Source organism: Urocitellus parryii, unplaced genomic scaffold, assembly GCF_045843805.1.
Source record: "Urocitellus parryii isolate mUroPar1 unplaced genomic scaffold, mUroPar1.hap1 Scaffold_488, whole genome shotgun sequence".
Classification (NCBI taxonomy): domain Eukaryota; kingdom Metazoa; phylum Chordata; class Mammalia; order Rodentia; family Sciuridae; genus Urocitellus; species Urocitellus parryii.
Window position 1 is genome coordinate 1 of NW_027554053.1, and position 16,334 is coordinate 16,334.

Consider the following 16,334-nt stretch of genomic DNA (forward strand, 5'->3'; position numbering starts at 1 on the left):
TTCCTGAGGAAGGGCATCGCTGAGAAGCAGCGGGTGAGGCCGGGCGACTGGCAGGGCGGGCAGGGAGGTGTGGGGCAGGGGGAGAAGGGGCAGGTGGGCGGCAGGAACCAGGAAGCTCAGAACACAGGAGGGGGCTCTGGGTTCCCGGGGGCCACGGGATGAAGGGGGACAGTAAACTCAGGAGGGGGGCGTTGTGAGGAGAATAAACGGGGGCTGGGATGGTGTCCCTTTCTCTGCTCTGGACACAAGAGGCCGGTGATGGTGACAATGGCAATTTTGGACACTTACCAAGTCCCTGCTGTGTGGCCAGCTCTGTGCAAAGGTCTGCACATTCCTGATGTCATTTAACTCCCAGAACAACTCCGAGGTCCCCGAGACTCTCACTCCCGTGTTACAGGTGAAGAAACCGAGGCGCTGAGACAGGAGTCCTTTGCCATAAGCCCCCAGGGAGGAGGTGGCAGGGCAGGCGGGTCCATTCCTGTGCTTGCGACTGTCAGGAAGGGAAGGAAGGACAGGGCGGACAGAGATGAGACTGCACAGAGGACAGCAAGAGAGACACTGGGGGATGGCCAGGGAGCTAGAGGGTGGAGGCCAGGCTGGTGGAGCCTCTAGGCTCTCTGCAGGTGTCCAGGCCACGTCCAGCAGCCGGTCGGGCAGTGAAGGGCAGACGCTCGCAGAGGTGCAGGCCCTGGTCCTGCTGGCACTCAGTGGCCCTCCTGAACACCACTGAGCTCTGGTCCCACCCCAAGGGACTCTCCCTCTTGGGAGGCAGGGGAGGCAGGTGGGGACAGCAGTGGGATGCCCTGGAAAGACTTCTGACCTGGAGTCGGGAGCCCTGGACTCGAGCCCTGGTGCTGGAGTCTAGTGCCACACGACTTCAAGGGTAACTTCCCCTCCCCTGGTCGGGGACCTGCTGTTTCAGAGCTGTGTGACCTTCAACAGCTTCCTCGACCTCCCTGTTCTTGAGCGTCTTCATGGGTAAGATGGGAATGATACCTGGTCTCCCTCCCAGAGTCGTCCTGAGGTTTCAATGCAAGGAGCCCCAGCAGAGCCAGCCTCTGACACCTGGGCTGGGACAGCAAATCCCACCCTGTCCATCTGGGGAGGCTCGGACTCCACGTGCCATGGAATGTGTGTCTGGGAAAGAGCAGATCCAGGTTCAAGTACAGGACAGAGGAGTGAGGGGATGGGAAGGAGGCAGAGCAGAAGCTGAGGAATGGGAGTTGGGGAGGGAGGAGGAGAGGAGAAGGGAACAGGGGCGTGGAGGACGGGGCCTGCTTGAGGAGCGCAGGACCCTGAAGTCTCTCCACCTTCCCTCCCTGCATTCCCTCAGGAGAGACCCCTGGGGCAGGACGAGATCGAAGGTAACAGCTGCCCCCAATGCCCTCACGCCCCTAGGGACCTGCTCTCAGCTCTGTCTGTGTCACCTCCTCCCCTGCACACCTCACAGCCCTTCCTGTCCCCTCCACTGCACACTGAGGCCTCCCCAGGACAGCTAAGTGCGGGGAGTCCTTAGCGACATGCCCGGCCCACGTCTCAGAAACCCGGGATGAGAGGAGACGGGAGCCTTAAAATGAGGCCAAAGCTGTGGGTCCTTCTCCTGGGGTTCTGAGGGCTCTCCACTGACCCTGAGGATTGGGGGCTCAGTGAGCAGCTCGGAGCCGTCCCCCCTGCGGGCGCCTTTCCCACTCACTGCTGTTCCGCGGTGCTGGGTTTTATGGTGTATTCCCCTTGAGTCTCTGTCACGGCCTCAGCCACAGTTTCAAGGAATGCCACTCTTCCCCCCCGGCTGTTTCAAGTTCCTCCAAAGTTCTTCTCTCTTCACTTTCAGAGCTCCGGGAAGCATTCCTTGAGTTTGACAAGGACAGAGATGGGTTTATCTCCCATAAGGATTTGGGGAATCTCATGAGGACAATGGGTTACATGCCCACGGAGATGGAATTGACCGAACTGGGCCAGCAAGTCCGCATGAACTGTGAGACCCGGGGAGGAAGGCAGGGTTGGGCTCTGCTGAGGGAGAGACTGGGGAGCAGGTGGAGGGGGAGTCTGTGGGGATACAGGGGGCTACGAGGATTGGGGTGTAGAAAAGAGCATCCAGACTGCTCCAGGGAGGTGGCTTTTGAAGTAGTTGGAGGGGCCTTGGAGAGACAGGTCTGGGTGCAAGTCCCAGTTCTATGATTTGTCAATGAAAGTCATTCTGAAAAGTGAAGTTATCTTGGGTCTCAGGTCCCTGGTCTCTGAGAGAAGGCAGGACACTCCTTACCTCATGGTGCCATGGGAAGGAGGGGATGAGGGTACTCAGTCAGGCCAAGTTGTAGTCCCCACAACTTCTGATTAAGTGTGGTTTATCACTGTCACCACTAAAGGTCTATCCGGGGAGTGTGAGGTTGGAGCCTTGCTGGATGTCAGCAATGAGCTTGGATTTGGACCTAATGGTGGTGAATAGAGTTGGAAAAAGAATGATTTGGGGGGCTGCTCTTGGGGATTGAACTCGGGGATCCTCAACCACTGAGCACATCCCAGCCCTAAACTATATTTTATTGAGAGACAGGGTCTCACTGAGTTGCTTAGTGCCTTGCTTTTGCTGTGGCTGGCTTTGAGCTCACCCATCCTCCTGCCTCAGCTTCCCGAGTTGAAAAGGATCAATTTTTAAATGGAGACCAGAGGTGACTTTGAGACTGAAACTGAAGTAAAATTGCTACTGGTTTGCTTCTGGGCATGTAACTGAGTTAAGGTGGAATTCAAAGTGATAATGGTGTGCTCAGCCCTCTGTGTATCTGCAGATTCAAGCAAGTGCAGATGGAAAACATTTGGGAAATAATTGTGTGTGTACTAAACATGTTCAGGCTATTTTTTTCTTGTCATTGTGCCCTGAACAACACAGTATAACACTCAGAGAGCATTTCCACTGTGTCGGGGCCTCTGAGACATGCCCCGCCCACGTCTCAGAAACCTGGGAGTGAGACAGGAGCCAAAGCTGTGGGTCCTTCTCCTGGGGTTCTGAGGACTCTCCACCAACCCTGAGGATTGGGGGCTCTCAGTGAGCAGCTCGGAGCTTAGAGATGAGGTACAGCATATGAGAGGTTTGCGTAGGTTACATGCAAATACCATGACGTTTTGGAGATGGGACTTGACCGTCTGCAGATTTTGGCATCCATGGGGGTTCCTGGAACCACCCCCCAGTGGATGCCAAGGCACGACTGTATTCGTATCTGGAAGAGCCTCAGGTGCACATGTCGCTCACTCCCTCTTTACAGATCCACAGAGGAGGGAACAGGGGTCCTGACCATGCTCAAGGTTGTGCAGTCAGTCAGTCCTGTCCCCATACGTGCCTTGTCCACCAGGTTCAGGTTCGAGGGACACAGGGCTTGAGCTGAGTGAGTGAAAGATAAGGGGGTTCACCCAGCCACAAAGAAGAATGAGACTCGTGCATCTGCTGGTAAATGGATGAACTGGGGAACACCGCGCTCAGTGACAGAAGCCAGACTCGGAAGTCCAGGGGAGAACGTGTTCTCTCACAGGGGAATGTGTGGGGAGGGGATCCCATGAAACAGAGGGGACATCAGTGGGGTAGGGGGTGGAGGGAGGGAGGAGGGACAGGAACAGGGAAGAACCGAGGAATGAAATGACCAGATGATGCGTATGTGCACATCCCACTCTGAACTCCACCTTTATGTGCACCCGTAGAGCACCCACCTAAAAGTCAATAAGCAGAAGGATCCAGGAGAGGAAGGGACCCGGAGGAGGGAGGAGGGCAGGTAGAGAGGAAGCACTGGGGACCGAAAAGGAGCAAACTACAGTCCAGGCATGAGCATGTCGAAACTAACCCACGAGTGTGTGTGGCTGCCATGCACTAATAAAAGTGCAGAACAGAAACCCGTGGACGGCGGGGACCTGGGAGCCGCTCTCTTTCTGCAACTGACTGGAAGGGAGAAGCCAGGGATTGGAAGGTCAGGGCATGGAGTCCCACTAACCCCTCCCTTTCTGCCTCAGTGGGGGGCCGTGTGGACTTTGACGACTTCGTGGAGCTGATGACCCCCAAGTTGCTTGCAGAAACGGCTGGGATGATTGGTGTCCAGGAGATGCGAGACGCCTTCAAGGAGGTCAGTGAAGGGGTCCATGGGGCTGGGGGTGGTCTAGGGACTGTTCACGTCAGCACCATGGACAGGGCCCACCAGAGGGCCACCCCCTGCCTCCTTGTTTTGGCCCAGCCCTAGTGGGATGGAGAGGGCCAGGGCCTCCCGCTTGCTAGGCCTCCACCATGAGCTGCCCCCCAGCCCCTCACCTTTTCTTTAATGTAGCTACTAGGAAACCCAGAATCCCTGAGAGGCTCCCGATGCACTTCCCCCTGGACAGAACTGCTCCAGGAAAGTCCCATCCCAGGAGAGGACACTGCACACACCAGGAGGCAGGACACTGTGTCTGAGGAAGGGTGACAAAAGGGTGACAGCGAGAGCTGGAAAGAGCATAGATGGATGTGGTGGAGACTCAGAGTTGTGGAGGGCAGGGCCCATCACCTGTCGTGGACTGGACAGGAAGCCACCAGGGGGAGTGACAGGATCTGACTTGTCCCCTATGTGACTGTGAACACGGAGCCTGACCTGCAGAGGGGAGACCCTGGCAGAAGCAGGATGGCAGCCAGGGACCCCTGCAGGCTGCCTGGGGAGTGCAGGCCAGAGGGGCCGTGGCTGGAGCCAGGTCAGCAGAGCTGAGGAGCATCCCTGGCCCCTCTGTGTGCGCTGAGGAGAGGGCATAGTAGGCTTTCTGGGAGGTGGTGAAGGAGCAGGGAGAAGTTCTGGAGGTCACTGATTAATTGGGAAACATGTGTCAAGGGCCTGGCCTGTGAACATGCTGGTCCTTGTGTGCCTGGACTATTTCACCAGCATGACGTCCTCTCGGTTCATCCAGGAGACTGCATTTCAGGATTTCCTTCTTAAGGCAGAACCACATTCCACCGTAGTGTGCAGCACACAGGAGAGGTGCACAGGAGTCCAGGAACAGAAGGCCTCCAGAAAAACTCATAGGCACAGACTGCAGCCAGCTGGCTGCCAGGACCTGGGCAGAGGGGCAGGCGGGCTGTCCTTTCATGGGTCTCAAAGTTTCAGTTATGGAGATGACTGAGTTCCACTCACCTACAGACTAACGGTCTGTATTGGGCATCAAAAACTTAATAGAGCAGATCTCATGTTCCACATCCAACAAACTGAAATCTGAGGGGACAGGGAATGCCTTGGAGGCAAGGTGACACATGTTGTGCTGATTGGTGTGGTTTCATGAGGGCATGCCTCTGTCCAACTCATCAGAGGGCACGGGTTAAGCCTGCTTAGCTATCTGCACATCAATTATATCCCAATAATGCTGTCTAAACAGAGGGAGAGGGGTGTGCAAACCTGGGAGGAACCCTTGACCTTGAGGTGCTGATATTCTCCAGTAAGATGTGCCTGAAGCCCTTGGCCTGGCTCTAGTGATCCATGGACACTGTCACCCTGTCACCTTTGCTCTCAAGGTCGGTGCTGCTCATCCAGCCCCCTCTGCTTCTGTTCATCAGTTCGACACCAATGGAGACGGGGAGATCACACTGGCGGAGCTGCAGCAGGCCATGCAGAGGCTTCTGGGAGAGAGGCTCACCCCCCGGGAGATCTCTGAGGTTGTCCACGAGGCCGATGTCAATGGAGACGGCACGGTTGACTTTGAAGGTGACGTACAGGGGTGGGCTCGGCAGGGATCCGTTTCCCGCTCCCCGTGTGGCCTTCCAAGTTGGCCATACTTACACTCCTCTCCGGTGTGGGCTTGGAAGTTTTGCTTGGCTTTGGAACTATTCATTCCATCCCTCTCTGACCACGTCACTCTGAAGTGCCCAATGTCTGTCACTCCTGAGGCTCTGCGAAACCTCTTGTCCAGAGGCCCTTCCCACCATGCTCAGGATTTGCTGCCACCTCTCCTGTTCCTCCCTGGCTCCCTGAGCACCTTGTGGCATGGGGAGGAGGAGGGGCTAGCTGGTAGCAGATACTCCCGGCTCAGACCATGAAATTCAAATTCAGAGTCATGTTTACATCTGGCCTTATCTGGTCTCTGTGCATTTTCACATGTGCAAAATGAAGACGAAAAATCGCTTTCCCTCAAAGTTTTGGAGAAAACCAAAAGAAATCATGCACAAAATGCCACAGTTTTTTTAAAAAAACAATTATTCTGCTTGTCCATCATTGCTCACGCCATTCTTTCTGCCCAGAGCACCACCTCCTCTGTCCCGTGGCTAACTCAGAATTAGGTCCCTGAAAGGTGCCTCCACCTGTCTTGCTGGGCTCAGTGTCCCCCCTCATGCCCCCTCCCGTCACATAGGGTGTAGCCCTCTGTGGTAGCACTGACCCATGACACCTCCGTAGCTCAAGGGAAGTCTCTCCATCTCCTCCTGGGACCGTGCACTAGATCTCTTATGGTTAGCGCCTCAGCTGGTGGCAGGGAGCACAACCTTGTGTCTTGTCATCTGGTAGGTGAGAAGGATCTGAGCCTCACCTGGCTGGGAGGGGACCCTTTCTGTGGAGGGCACCTGGGCTCTGAGTTGGAACAGAAACAATCCCTGGTCCTCAGAGCTCAGAGTCTGTGGGAGAGTCACGTGTCGCTCGCCCCACCCTCCAGCAGCATCCTCCCCACCCACGCTCTGTGCTCTGGAGCAGGTGCAACACCTGTGCTGTGTGCCCGGCTTCTGCTCCTGCGCAGCTGATGCTCCGCCCACGGGCCACACTGTAGTCTCTGTCCCTCTCTGTGGAAGCGCTCATGGTTTCCTTCCGGGCTGTGTTTGCCTCCCTCCAGGAGCCGTGTGTGTGTGTGTGTGTGTGTGTGTGTGGTGGGTGTTGGGTGCTTTTCCCCTCCCCAACTCCGCTCTGTGAGTCTCCAAATGGAAACGTGGTAGATGACATTGAACACCTGCTGGCTCCAAAGAGCCTCGGCGTGCAGCGGACATCAGTAAAAACTGGCACAGGTGGAGGGCGAGGGTGGGAAGCAGATCTGCTGGCCAACTGCAGGCCAACCCCAGGCCAGAGGACAGGGGGACCTCAAAGCAGGGCGGGGCCAGCAAGTTCTGGTGTAGAGTCACAGCGAGGTCACGTGCAAAGGGTGTCCTGTCCAGGGTTCACCAGTCACTGTCCAGCTGACTCAGGCTCAGGGGCTACCTTCACGGCCCAGACTCCTGACCTGTGAAGAGGAATCCCCCTGAGACGGTGGAGAGGGTGACATCAGACCCTAACATCGGCCATTCATGGAACACTGTGTCCCACAAGCCCTGTGTCGTTTAACCATCTTAAAAGCACAGGGGAAAGAGTGAGCCTACGACTCCCGTCTTACAGATGAAAACACGGAGGGTAGAGGGTTAGGTAATTTCTCTAAGGTCAACATAGGAAGTACTCAAAACACTACCGTGGTTTTTTACAATGAGGCACCTCACCTCCCCATTTCCTTGCAGAGTTTGTGAGGATGATATCTCGCTGAAGATGCTCCCCACCTGGTCAACATGGATCCCTTGCTTGCTGAGGACCCAATCCCCATGACCCCTTGAAGGATGGAGTGGGGGGAAGGAGGGTAGTCAATGGCTTTGCAGCTGCATGGATTGAAGTTAGACTGAAAGCAGCAGCTTTGCCAGATGGGGATGGAGTGGGGTGCTTAAGGAATGAGATTCAGGAGGTGTGGAAATGGGAGTGGGACTAAGATCCAGTTGCCATTCCAGAAATTCCAGAGGTTAATGACATCTTTTTCTTACACATAGTCCTAAACCCCTGTGACCTGCCAAAATCTCTTCCCCAGCTAATAGTCTTCTCTCCTGATAGATTGTCACAAAGTCCCACCCCGCCCACCCTCCCCCCCCTCCCTCCCGCCCTTCGGACTTCAATCTCAGACACCCTGGTTCTGTGAGAGGGAGACGCGCCAACCCCATCACGGGGCTAGAAACTGCTCCTAGATGAGGCTGGGCGTGGGCGCCACCCGTGAGGAGCCATTGGGGGTGAATTCCTGATTTCCTGGAAGCCCAGCCTGTGTTTCCCCCTCTGATCGCCCACGTTCCTCTCCTGGTGTAAGATACTCAGGGGAACTGAATTAAATCACAAATCGGGATTATCGGGTTTAGGCAAGCTGATCCCTGGGGAATTAATCCCCCACCAAATATCGAGAGAGAGAGAGGATCCCCCAAATCCCCAGCTCAGCAGGTGACTGCAAAGCCATCCCTGGAAGGCCCCTGCCTCCACGCCGGTTGGCCCAGGCCACTTCCGGAGAATCTCCCTGGTGGGTGGGAGTTGTGCTCCGTCCTGCAAACCCAGCATCCGTCTGTCTGTGACACTGAGAATGTGGTTCCTTCACCTCCCCCGGGGACAGCACGCCTCAGCAGCACAGAGGTCCTCAAAATAAAATGTCACCTCCAGGATTTTCTCTCTTTGTGGTCTGTTGAGCAGATGCATGGAATGGGCTGTTTACAGGCCTCCACTGGCCCATTAAGGAGAAAGCAGAGCCGGTGCTGCTCCCTGCCCCTTACCTGTGCCCTGCCCACCCTCCTGGGCCACGTGACTGTGAAGCCTTCCCCTCTCACTGTCCTTCCCCTGCCCACCCTCCTCCTTTCCTTCCCCCGTCCTTCACTTGGACAGCAGTGTCATCGGTGCTTGCTGTGTGCAGGCTGCCCGTCTAGGCAGGTGGCTAGAGCCGTCGATAAACCAGACACATCTCCACCCCCAGGAGCTCGCCTCATGATGGGAGGAAACAGCCATGCAGAGGGGAGGGCCACCATTTTCTTTGGGGACCTTGGGGCATTCGCTGAGCATAAGGGACATGTCTGAGGGAAGAGTGTTGAAGACACAGTGTGTGGCACAGGCAAAGGCCCGAGGTGGGAACACACTGGAGTGTTGAGGAGCAGCAAGGAGACGAGGGTGACCGCAGGGGTGGGCAGGAAGGGGTCGGAGTGTCAGGGTTAAGTCATGCAAGGGTGCCCCTGGAGACCGCTGTAAGGATCTGGAGTGACAGGACCCTGCTCACCTCCTTCCTCAGCTCCTCCGTCTTCCATTGATACATCCACTCACCTCTCCCTGTTCTAGAAAGGTTTGCTGAGTCCCTCTGTGCCCCCCATTGTCCCTGGTGATGGGATCGGAACAATGACAGGGCTTTGACCCCAGGGGCTTATACCTAGAGGTGTGCAGTGCAACAGGGGCTTCTGCCATGATGGCCATGCTCCAGACCTGCCCCGTCTGTCATGGTGGCCACTAGCCACGTGTGGACACTGAGATTTAAGTGTGGGGCATGAGGCTGAAGAACTGAGTTTCACTTCAGATTTATTTTATTAAGTAAATGCAATTTCATTAATAAATAATTGACCTTATTACTTAATCTTAATCTAAGTAGCCCCCCGTGGCTAGTGGCTAGTCACTGGAAGCTCAGCTTCACGCACTTAGCCTGCATTATTCTTAGGTCCTGGGAAGACCCGAGGACAAGAGCTTTGCTTTCTTGGGGAGTGACATTCCAGTTTGTGGGGAAAAGAAAAAATTAAGTCACTTAAGAGAAGCTCGTGCCTGGACGCACCCTTCCAGGAAGATGGGGGTCGGATATAAGGAGCGTTTGGGGAGGGGAGAGAGTGGCTCAGCGCGGCCAGAAGGGCACGTCTTGGAGACGAGGTGTTTCTAGATGGTTTCCGGGGCTCTCTCCCTGACTGGGGGAGGGTCAGCTGAAGCTCCCTTAGGGGTCTCCTGGGGATCAGCACTGGGAAGGGAAGGGCAGGCGCTCGGGTGGACAGAGGAGAGCTGAGCTTCCGTGCAGGTCCTCAGCTCGGGAGCCACGGGAGCTCTGGACACAGCTCTGCCACGTCTTCACCCCTGGCCTCAGCCACGCTACGGACTGCCCAGGGAAAGGCCTGTCCCTGGATGCGGGGGTCACTTAGAAGCTGAGGACAGCTGATCTGGACTGACATCAAGACTGCACTCCCCAGGGCTGGGCAGAGGTCCTCTCTTAAGAGGGACATGGCCCACCCACCTCCTTCCCCATCACAGAGAGGTTGAAACCAGGACAGGACGCAGCAGGGAGGAGGCTGCGGAAAACCAGGGCAGAGCAGTCCAGCACATGCAAAGGTCCAGAGGCCGGGTGAGCTTGGTGTGTCCAGGAACAGAGGCAGGAAGGAGGGAGGGAAGGACTTAAGGGAGGGCCATGTGGAACCAGGAACAGGAGAAGAGCGCTTACTAAGTTATTCCTTGTGCGGTCAGTGAAGACTTGCCCTCTGCTTGCTCTTGAGAAAGAGAAACAGATCTACCTTTCAATCTGCAGGCTTCTTGTCTGTCTGTGCAAACCACTGTTATCTGAAATCAAATCCGCAGAAAAGGGACTGAACAGCAAAAATGTATCCCTGAAGCCCGGGTACAGTGGGGGGTAGTGGCAGCAGTTGCTCAGGGTACTCTATTTAGAAGGTGGGGAAGAAAGAAGGAGAGGGAGGAGGAAGAGAAGAACAAAAATATTCATTTGCATCTGGGCGTAGAGGGATTTATCCAGATTCTGCAATCTATTTTTTTTAATTTATTTTTTAGTTGTAGTTGGACATAATACGTTTATTTTATTTATTTATATGTGGTGCTAAGGAGCCAACCCAGGGCCTCACACATGCTAGGCAAGCGCTCTACCAGTGATCCACAGCCCCAGCTCTGCAATCAATTATTGATGTCTGCCATGGGCATGGGGAAGGAATAGCAGAGGCATCTGCAATGAAATTCCTTCCCTTTGAACTGAGTCATAGTCTGGTAGGGAGGGGGAGCATGGGAGGAATAGAGGAACAGGCAGAGGGGTGGGAGGGGAAAGAAGGGGGTAGGGGTTAGAAATGATGGTGGAATGTGGTGAACATCATTATCCAAAGCACATTTATGAAGACACAAATTGCTGTGAATATACTTTATATTCAAGCAGAGATATGAAAAAATGTGCTCTATCTGTGTGATATGAATTGTAATGCATTTCGCTGTCATATATATATATATATATATATATATATATATATATATACCAATAAGAAAAAAATTCCTTCCCTTGGTTTACTAGTTTATTTATTAATAATTTAATAAGTGCCTGCAAATGCTGTGCCTAAATCTGTGACTTCTCAGAAAGGGGGAGAAGGCCACAGGTACTTTTAAGGGTCCCTGGACAGAGGATCTGATTCCCCACCAGTGAGATTCACCAACCTCGCCATCAGCTTTTCCTTCCATCAAATTCTCTCATTGAGAAATCAGGAAAGAGAGTCCCCAGGGAGATGCAGGTCCCCTCCTGGGTGGGCTAGGCCACATTTTTCCTCTGTTCTTCATGAAGAGCATGTGATTTAGCAGGATAATGAAGAGGCTGTTGCTAAGGGTGATTATCTAGGTTTGAAAGATGCAGTGGGGAAAAAATGAAGCAGGTTCCAGCCTCAGTGTGGAGTCTGCTTCTGAAGATGCTCTTTGTCTGCTTAAAAATGAAATCAAAGCTTTCCTTTTTTTAAATTAATTAATTAATTAATTAATTTATTTTTGTGGTGATGCTGGGGATTTAACCCAGGGCCTTGTGCATGCAAGACAAGCACTCTACCAACTGAGCTATATGGAGTTGTGGCTCAGTGGTAGAGTACTCCCCTGGCATGCCCAAGGCACTGGGTTTGACTCTCAGCACTACATAAAAATAAAGATATTGTGTCCACTAAAACTAAAACATAAATATTACCAAAAAAATGGCATCAAAGGACCAAGTTCAAGGGATAAGTATGCATTTCAGAAGTAGGTCATGAATAAAAAATGACTTTGCACTGATTTTTTTTGGGGGGTGGGAATACCAGGGATGGAATCCAGGGTGGTTAACCACTGAGCCATATTCCCAACACTTTTTAATATTTTGAGACAGGGTCTCACTGAATTGTTTAGGGCCCTGCAGAGTTGCTGAGGCTGGCTTTGAACTCAAGATCCTCCAGCCTCAGCCTCCTGAGCTGCTGGGATTGCATTGATTTTAAGACTTAGGAAGAAATAAGCATCTTTCAGGCATGAATTACAGTGCTGTTTGTTGTGAGTTCAATGTGAACAATACATATACTAAATAAGGTGTATTCCATCAGCCATACACAGAAACCAAGGTGATGCACTAACTGGTTTAAAAAGTGTTGTAACCAGAGGCCTTCAGGAATCTGACCCTCTGGTGTCCGCTGGGAGCTGTGATCCGGTATTTGCTAATTCAGTGTTCGCGGTGACTATACAACATGACCACAGTGAATAAGGAGATTCAGCCCTGCGAACCACTCTCACTTCTAGGTGACTCACCACCAGAGGGCCACCGTCCACTCACCATGCAAGGCCCTGGACAGGGCTAGGAGACTTGGATAACTTATAAAGACATGGAGGTATAAAGGGAGAGAGCCTTGTTGATAAACAACGTGCTACCCCAGAGGAACCGGAGGACCATGACCAAAACAGAGTGGTGTAGACGCGTCATCAGGTTTCTTATTCTTGGTTTTTTCCCTGATCACCTCATCAAGTTCTGGTTGGCTCTTTCATTATTAAAAAAAAATTAAAAAAAAGTAATTCAAAACTTGAAATAAGGCCAAAATATTGCCACATGGTCTTTGAATGGCAGCCCGGGACATTGTCCAACAAGCCCCTGGGGGTCATCTGATATTCTAGCTCATAGTGGGCAAGCTTTTTCTAGAAGTTCTGGAATTCCTGCAGCATGCCGTTTCTGTCACAAACTGGAAAGCAGCCTCAGCCCATCAGGGAGTAGGTGGGCTGTGTTCCAGGAAAACTTTGCACATGGACCCTGGGAATGGAATTCCAGATCATCCCACCTGTGACAAATATTTGCCTTTTGATTTTTCTTCCCAACCTTACAAAAATGTTAAACACTTCTCTCCGCCTGGGGGCTGCACAAATAGGCCTTAGTCCAGCTCGCTCACAGATAGGATGGGGGTAGTGGACGCTGCCCTGGGAATACAACTGTAAGTGACTCTGTGCTGCTGATTGGAGGCCCAGGCCCAGCGACAACTGGGTGTGACTGGTAGAAGATTCCCAGGTCGTGAATGACTTCTATGCGATAGATGTGAATAATTTCCACTTGGTGTGTGAGGTGCTCTCGAGAGCTTGACTGCCCTTTAGCTGTTCATGGGTTTGTGTGGAACTGAGCAGCTGCGCAGCCAGCCCTCTTCCCCCGGCCCCCCGCCATGTTTGATGGGAGAGAGGCCTTTAACACTCCCAGATCTCAGAGCCTGCTGCAGTCGCACTGCTGGGCCATGTGTTCACCACCAGGAGGGCAGGACCCCGTCCTTCTCACTCACCAATCACCTTTCCCCAGGCCCAGCTCAGAGCCTGGTGTGCACTGGGCTTTCCCAGGGGTCTGCTGAGGCGGTGAATGCAGGACCCACCTCCGCCACCCTGGCCCTTCCCCAGGTGACCACTGTCCACACAGAGGCCCCACCTCCCGTCCTTGTCCAGGTCCCCCGTGGTCGGGCACCAGAGCTCCTGTTCTCACCCTCCAGGCATCGAGACCACGTTATTTCTGCAGACGGAGGGAAGGGGCAGGGCTTGCTGAAGGAACTGCCCCCATACCCTGAAAACCGTCACAGAAAGGCGACCAGTCAAGAAGAGATAACTTGATAAATGACCCATGAAGTGAAGATAAACAGGTTTCTTTAATGACAGACTCAGGGATCAGCTAGTATACAAATGAGCAATGATGGACATGAGGAATGAAGTTGTCCTATTTCCCACCACTCAGTCACCCCTGAGATCAGTGATCCAGAAACACGTGTTAAGAAACGCTGTTCCACAGCTGGGAGCTCAGCCCTACCTCCCAGAGGCTTGGGAGACTGAGGCAGGTGGATTGAAAGTTTGAGGCCAACCTCAGTAACTTAGTGAGTCCCTAAGCAATTTAGTGAGACTCTGTGTCAAAATAAACAATGAAAAGGGCTGGGGATGGGGCTCAGTGGTAAGCACCCTGGGTTCAAACCCTGGTACCAAAAAAAAAAAAAAAAAAAGAAAAAAGAAAAAAGAAAAAAAGAAAAAAGAAAAAAAGAAATGCTCTTCTGGCCCCAAGTCCTCATTCCAAGGAGACCCACCCCCATAAGATGAAGCGAAGTCCTTTCCTGGAGAGGAGCAAGGTCCCAGCTTCTGTTCCACCCGGCCAGGACCTCAGCTTCCTTCTTCCCTCATCCCCTTTATTCTCCTCCTTTCTCTCTCCCTCCAAGACACCCAGGGCACTTCATGAGTAGGATCCCCAATAAGAGATCTGTGCCCGTGGAAATGGTGTTGCCACTCTTGGCTCAAAACAAGTCCCAAGCAACACAACCCTCTGTGTGTGTGTGTGTCTGTGTTATGTATCTGTGTGTGTATGTATCTGTGTGTATCTCTGTGTGTGTATCTGTGTGTGTGTCTATGTGTGTGTGTGTGTGTCTGTGTGTGTGTGTGTGTGTGTGTCTGTGTTTCTGTGTATGTGTCTATGTGTGTGTGTATCTGTGTGTGTCTCGGTGTGTGTGTACCTGTGAGTATATGTATGTGTGTGTGTCTGCGTGTGTATCTGTCTGTGTATCTGTGTGTGTATCTGTGTGTGTATATGTGTATATATGTGTATCTGTGTGTGTGTATCTGTGTTTCTGTGTGTGTGTCTATGTGTGTGTGTATCTGTATGTGTGTATCTGTGTGTGTGTCTGTGTGTAAGTATCTCTGTGTGTATATATCTGTGTGTGTGTATGTGTGTGTGTATCTGTGTGTGTCTGTGTATCTGTGTTGTGTCTGTGTATCTGTGTGTGTGTATCTGTGTTTCTGTATATGTGTCTGTGTGTGTGTGTCTCGGTGTGTGTGTACCTCTGAGTATATGTATGTGTGTGTCTGTGTGTGTATCTGTGTGTGTATATGTGTATCTGTGTGTGTATCTGTGTGTTTCTGTGTTTCTGTGTGTCTATGTGTGTGTCTATCTGTGTGTGTATCTGTGTGTGTGTGCACCTGTGTGTATATGTATGTGTGTGTATCTGTGTGTGTGTGTGTGTGTGTGGTGCTGGGGACTGAACCCAGGGCCTTGTGTGTGCCAGGCCAGCACCCTACCCACTGAGCTACGGCCCAGGCCTCCTCTGTGCTATCTTCTGCCCCTGGATATGAAGCCTGGTTCTCAGGAGAGAAGGAGGCATCAAGGACCCCCCCCCCGGGGTGTCAGAAATGCCTGAAGATGCCTTTGGTGGCACTGGTGTGGACAAGGCTGGAGGCCCCATCTCTGGAGCCTACCAGGCAGAGGACAGAGGTGTTGCTCAAGGGGACAGGGAGCTCTGAGGTCCTGGGGGGTGTGGGGACACACAGAGCAGAAGGGCCTGCTCTCTGCTCCCAGCAAAATGAAGTTTCCCGCTGATGGTTCACGTGGAGGGTTAGAGGGCTGACATGAATCTCTGTCTGTTAAGCCACCAACGTGGTGCATGGTTGTTAGGCAGTTAGCCCTTGGCCACACAGGGGGACAGGACAGTCTCTGCCTCCAGGCCCCCAATCCAGGGCCCATCCCCTGTTCTGGGTCAGATTCTTCCCCTGCAGAAGCTGATGCTGGCCATGCTGGGGATGAGCCTGGGGCTGGCAGAGGGTCAGGGGTGGACTTCCACCCTGCAGCCCCCGCAGGTGGATGGGGGATGGGCGGGTGACTTAGGTCCTGAGCAACACTGCGTTTCCTGCCTCCAAAAAAACGCTGGGTCTCAGCTTAGTGAAGTGTGAGCCAGTTCAAATCTGGACAGCGCTTAGAGAGCACCTGGTGCGTGCCTGTCGATTAATAAGTGGTAGCTGTCACCCCCGAGGACACTGTCATCGTCATGGTCAGGATCATCCTTGTCATCACGGGGGCTTTTCCACAATCCTGTGCTCCCCTGGGTACATGGACACTGTGGCGAGGGGCAGGGCAGAGGCCCCTGGGTGGGGAATTAAGGTTCTCCCTGGGAGCTGTGAGTAAGACTCACCATAATGAGTACTATTAGCCCTCTGCAGAGAAACCCCACAGATGGCCTGGCCTTCTTAGCTGGGTTTCAATCCTCCATAATCCAGCCTCTGGACCAGCCTGTTCTCACTCCCTGATTAACATCTCTGTGTCCTCACCCCAGGCACTGTCTCCTCTAGGGCTTCAGCTCCTGCCCACCCAGAGTGCCCTCCCCCACCCCAGGCCCTTCCTCTCCTGCTGTCCTCACTCCCTGTCCCCAGCCTGAGGACCTGGTGCCCTCTGAGCCAAGCCTCCTCCCCAGGCTGCAGCCCTCAGAGCCAAGCTCAGTCCTTGCACTTACTCTCCAGGCAGCTCTCTGTGTCCTGCCTTCCCACTCCCTGCAGCTCTCTGAGCAGATGCCCCGTGTGATTACA

At 53.3% G+C, this 16,334-nt stretch overlaps 1 protein-coding gene across 1 annotated transcript; it reads left to right on the top strand.

Moving 5' to 3' along the window:
* Window positions 1-6: 6 nt before the first annotated feature.
* On the top strand, window positions 7-7,485 carry LOC144252615 (calcium-binding protein 5-like; the record flags this gene model as incomplete). Its single annotated transcript, XM_077794831.1, has 6 exons — window positions 7-33; window positions 1,334-1,364; window positions 1,832-1,975; window positions 3,994-4,103; window positions 5,549-5,696; window positions 7,460-7,485. Coding segments are annotated over 6 exons (486 nt in total), but the record flags the coding sequence as incomplete, so codon positions are not given.
* Window positions 7,486-16,334: the final 8,849 nt, after the last annotated feature.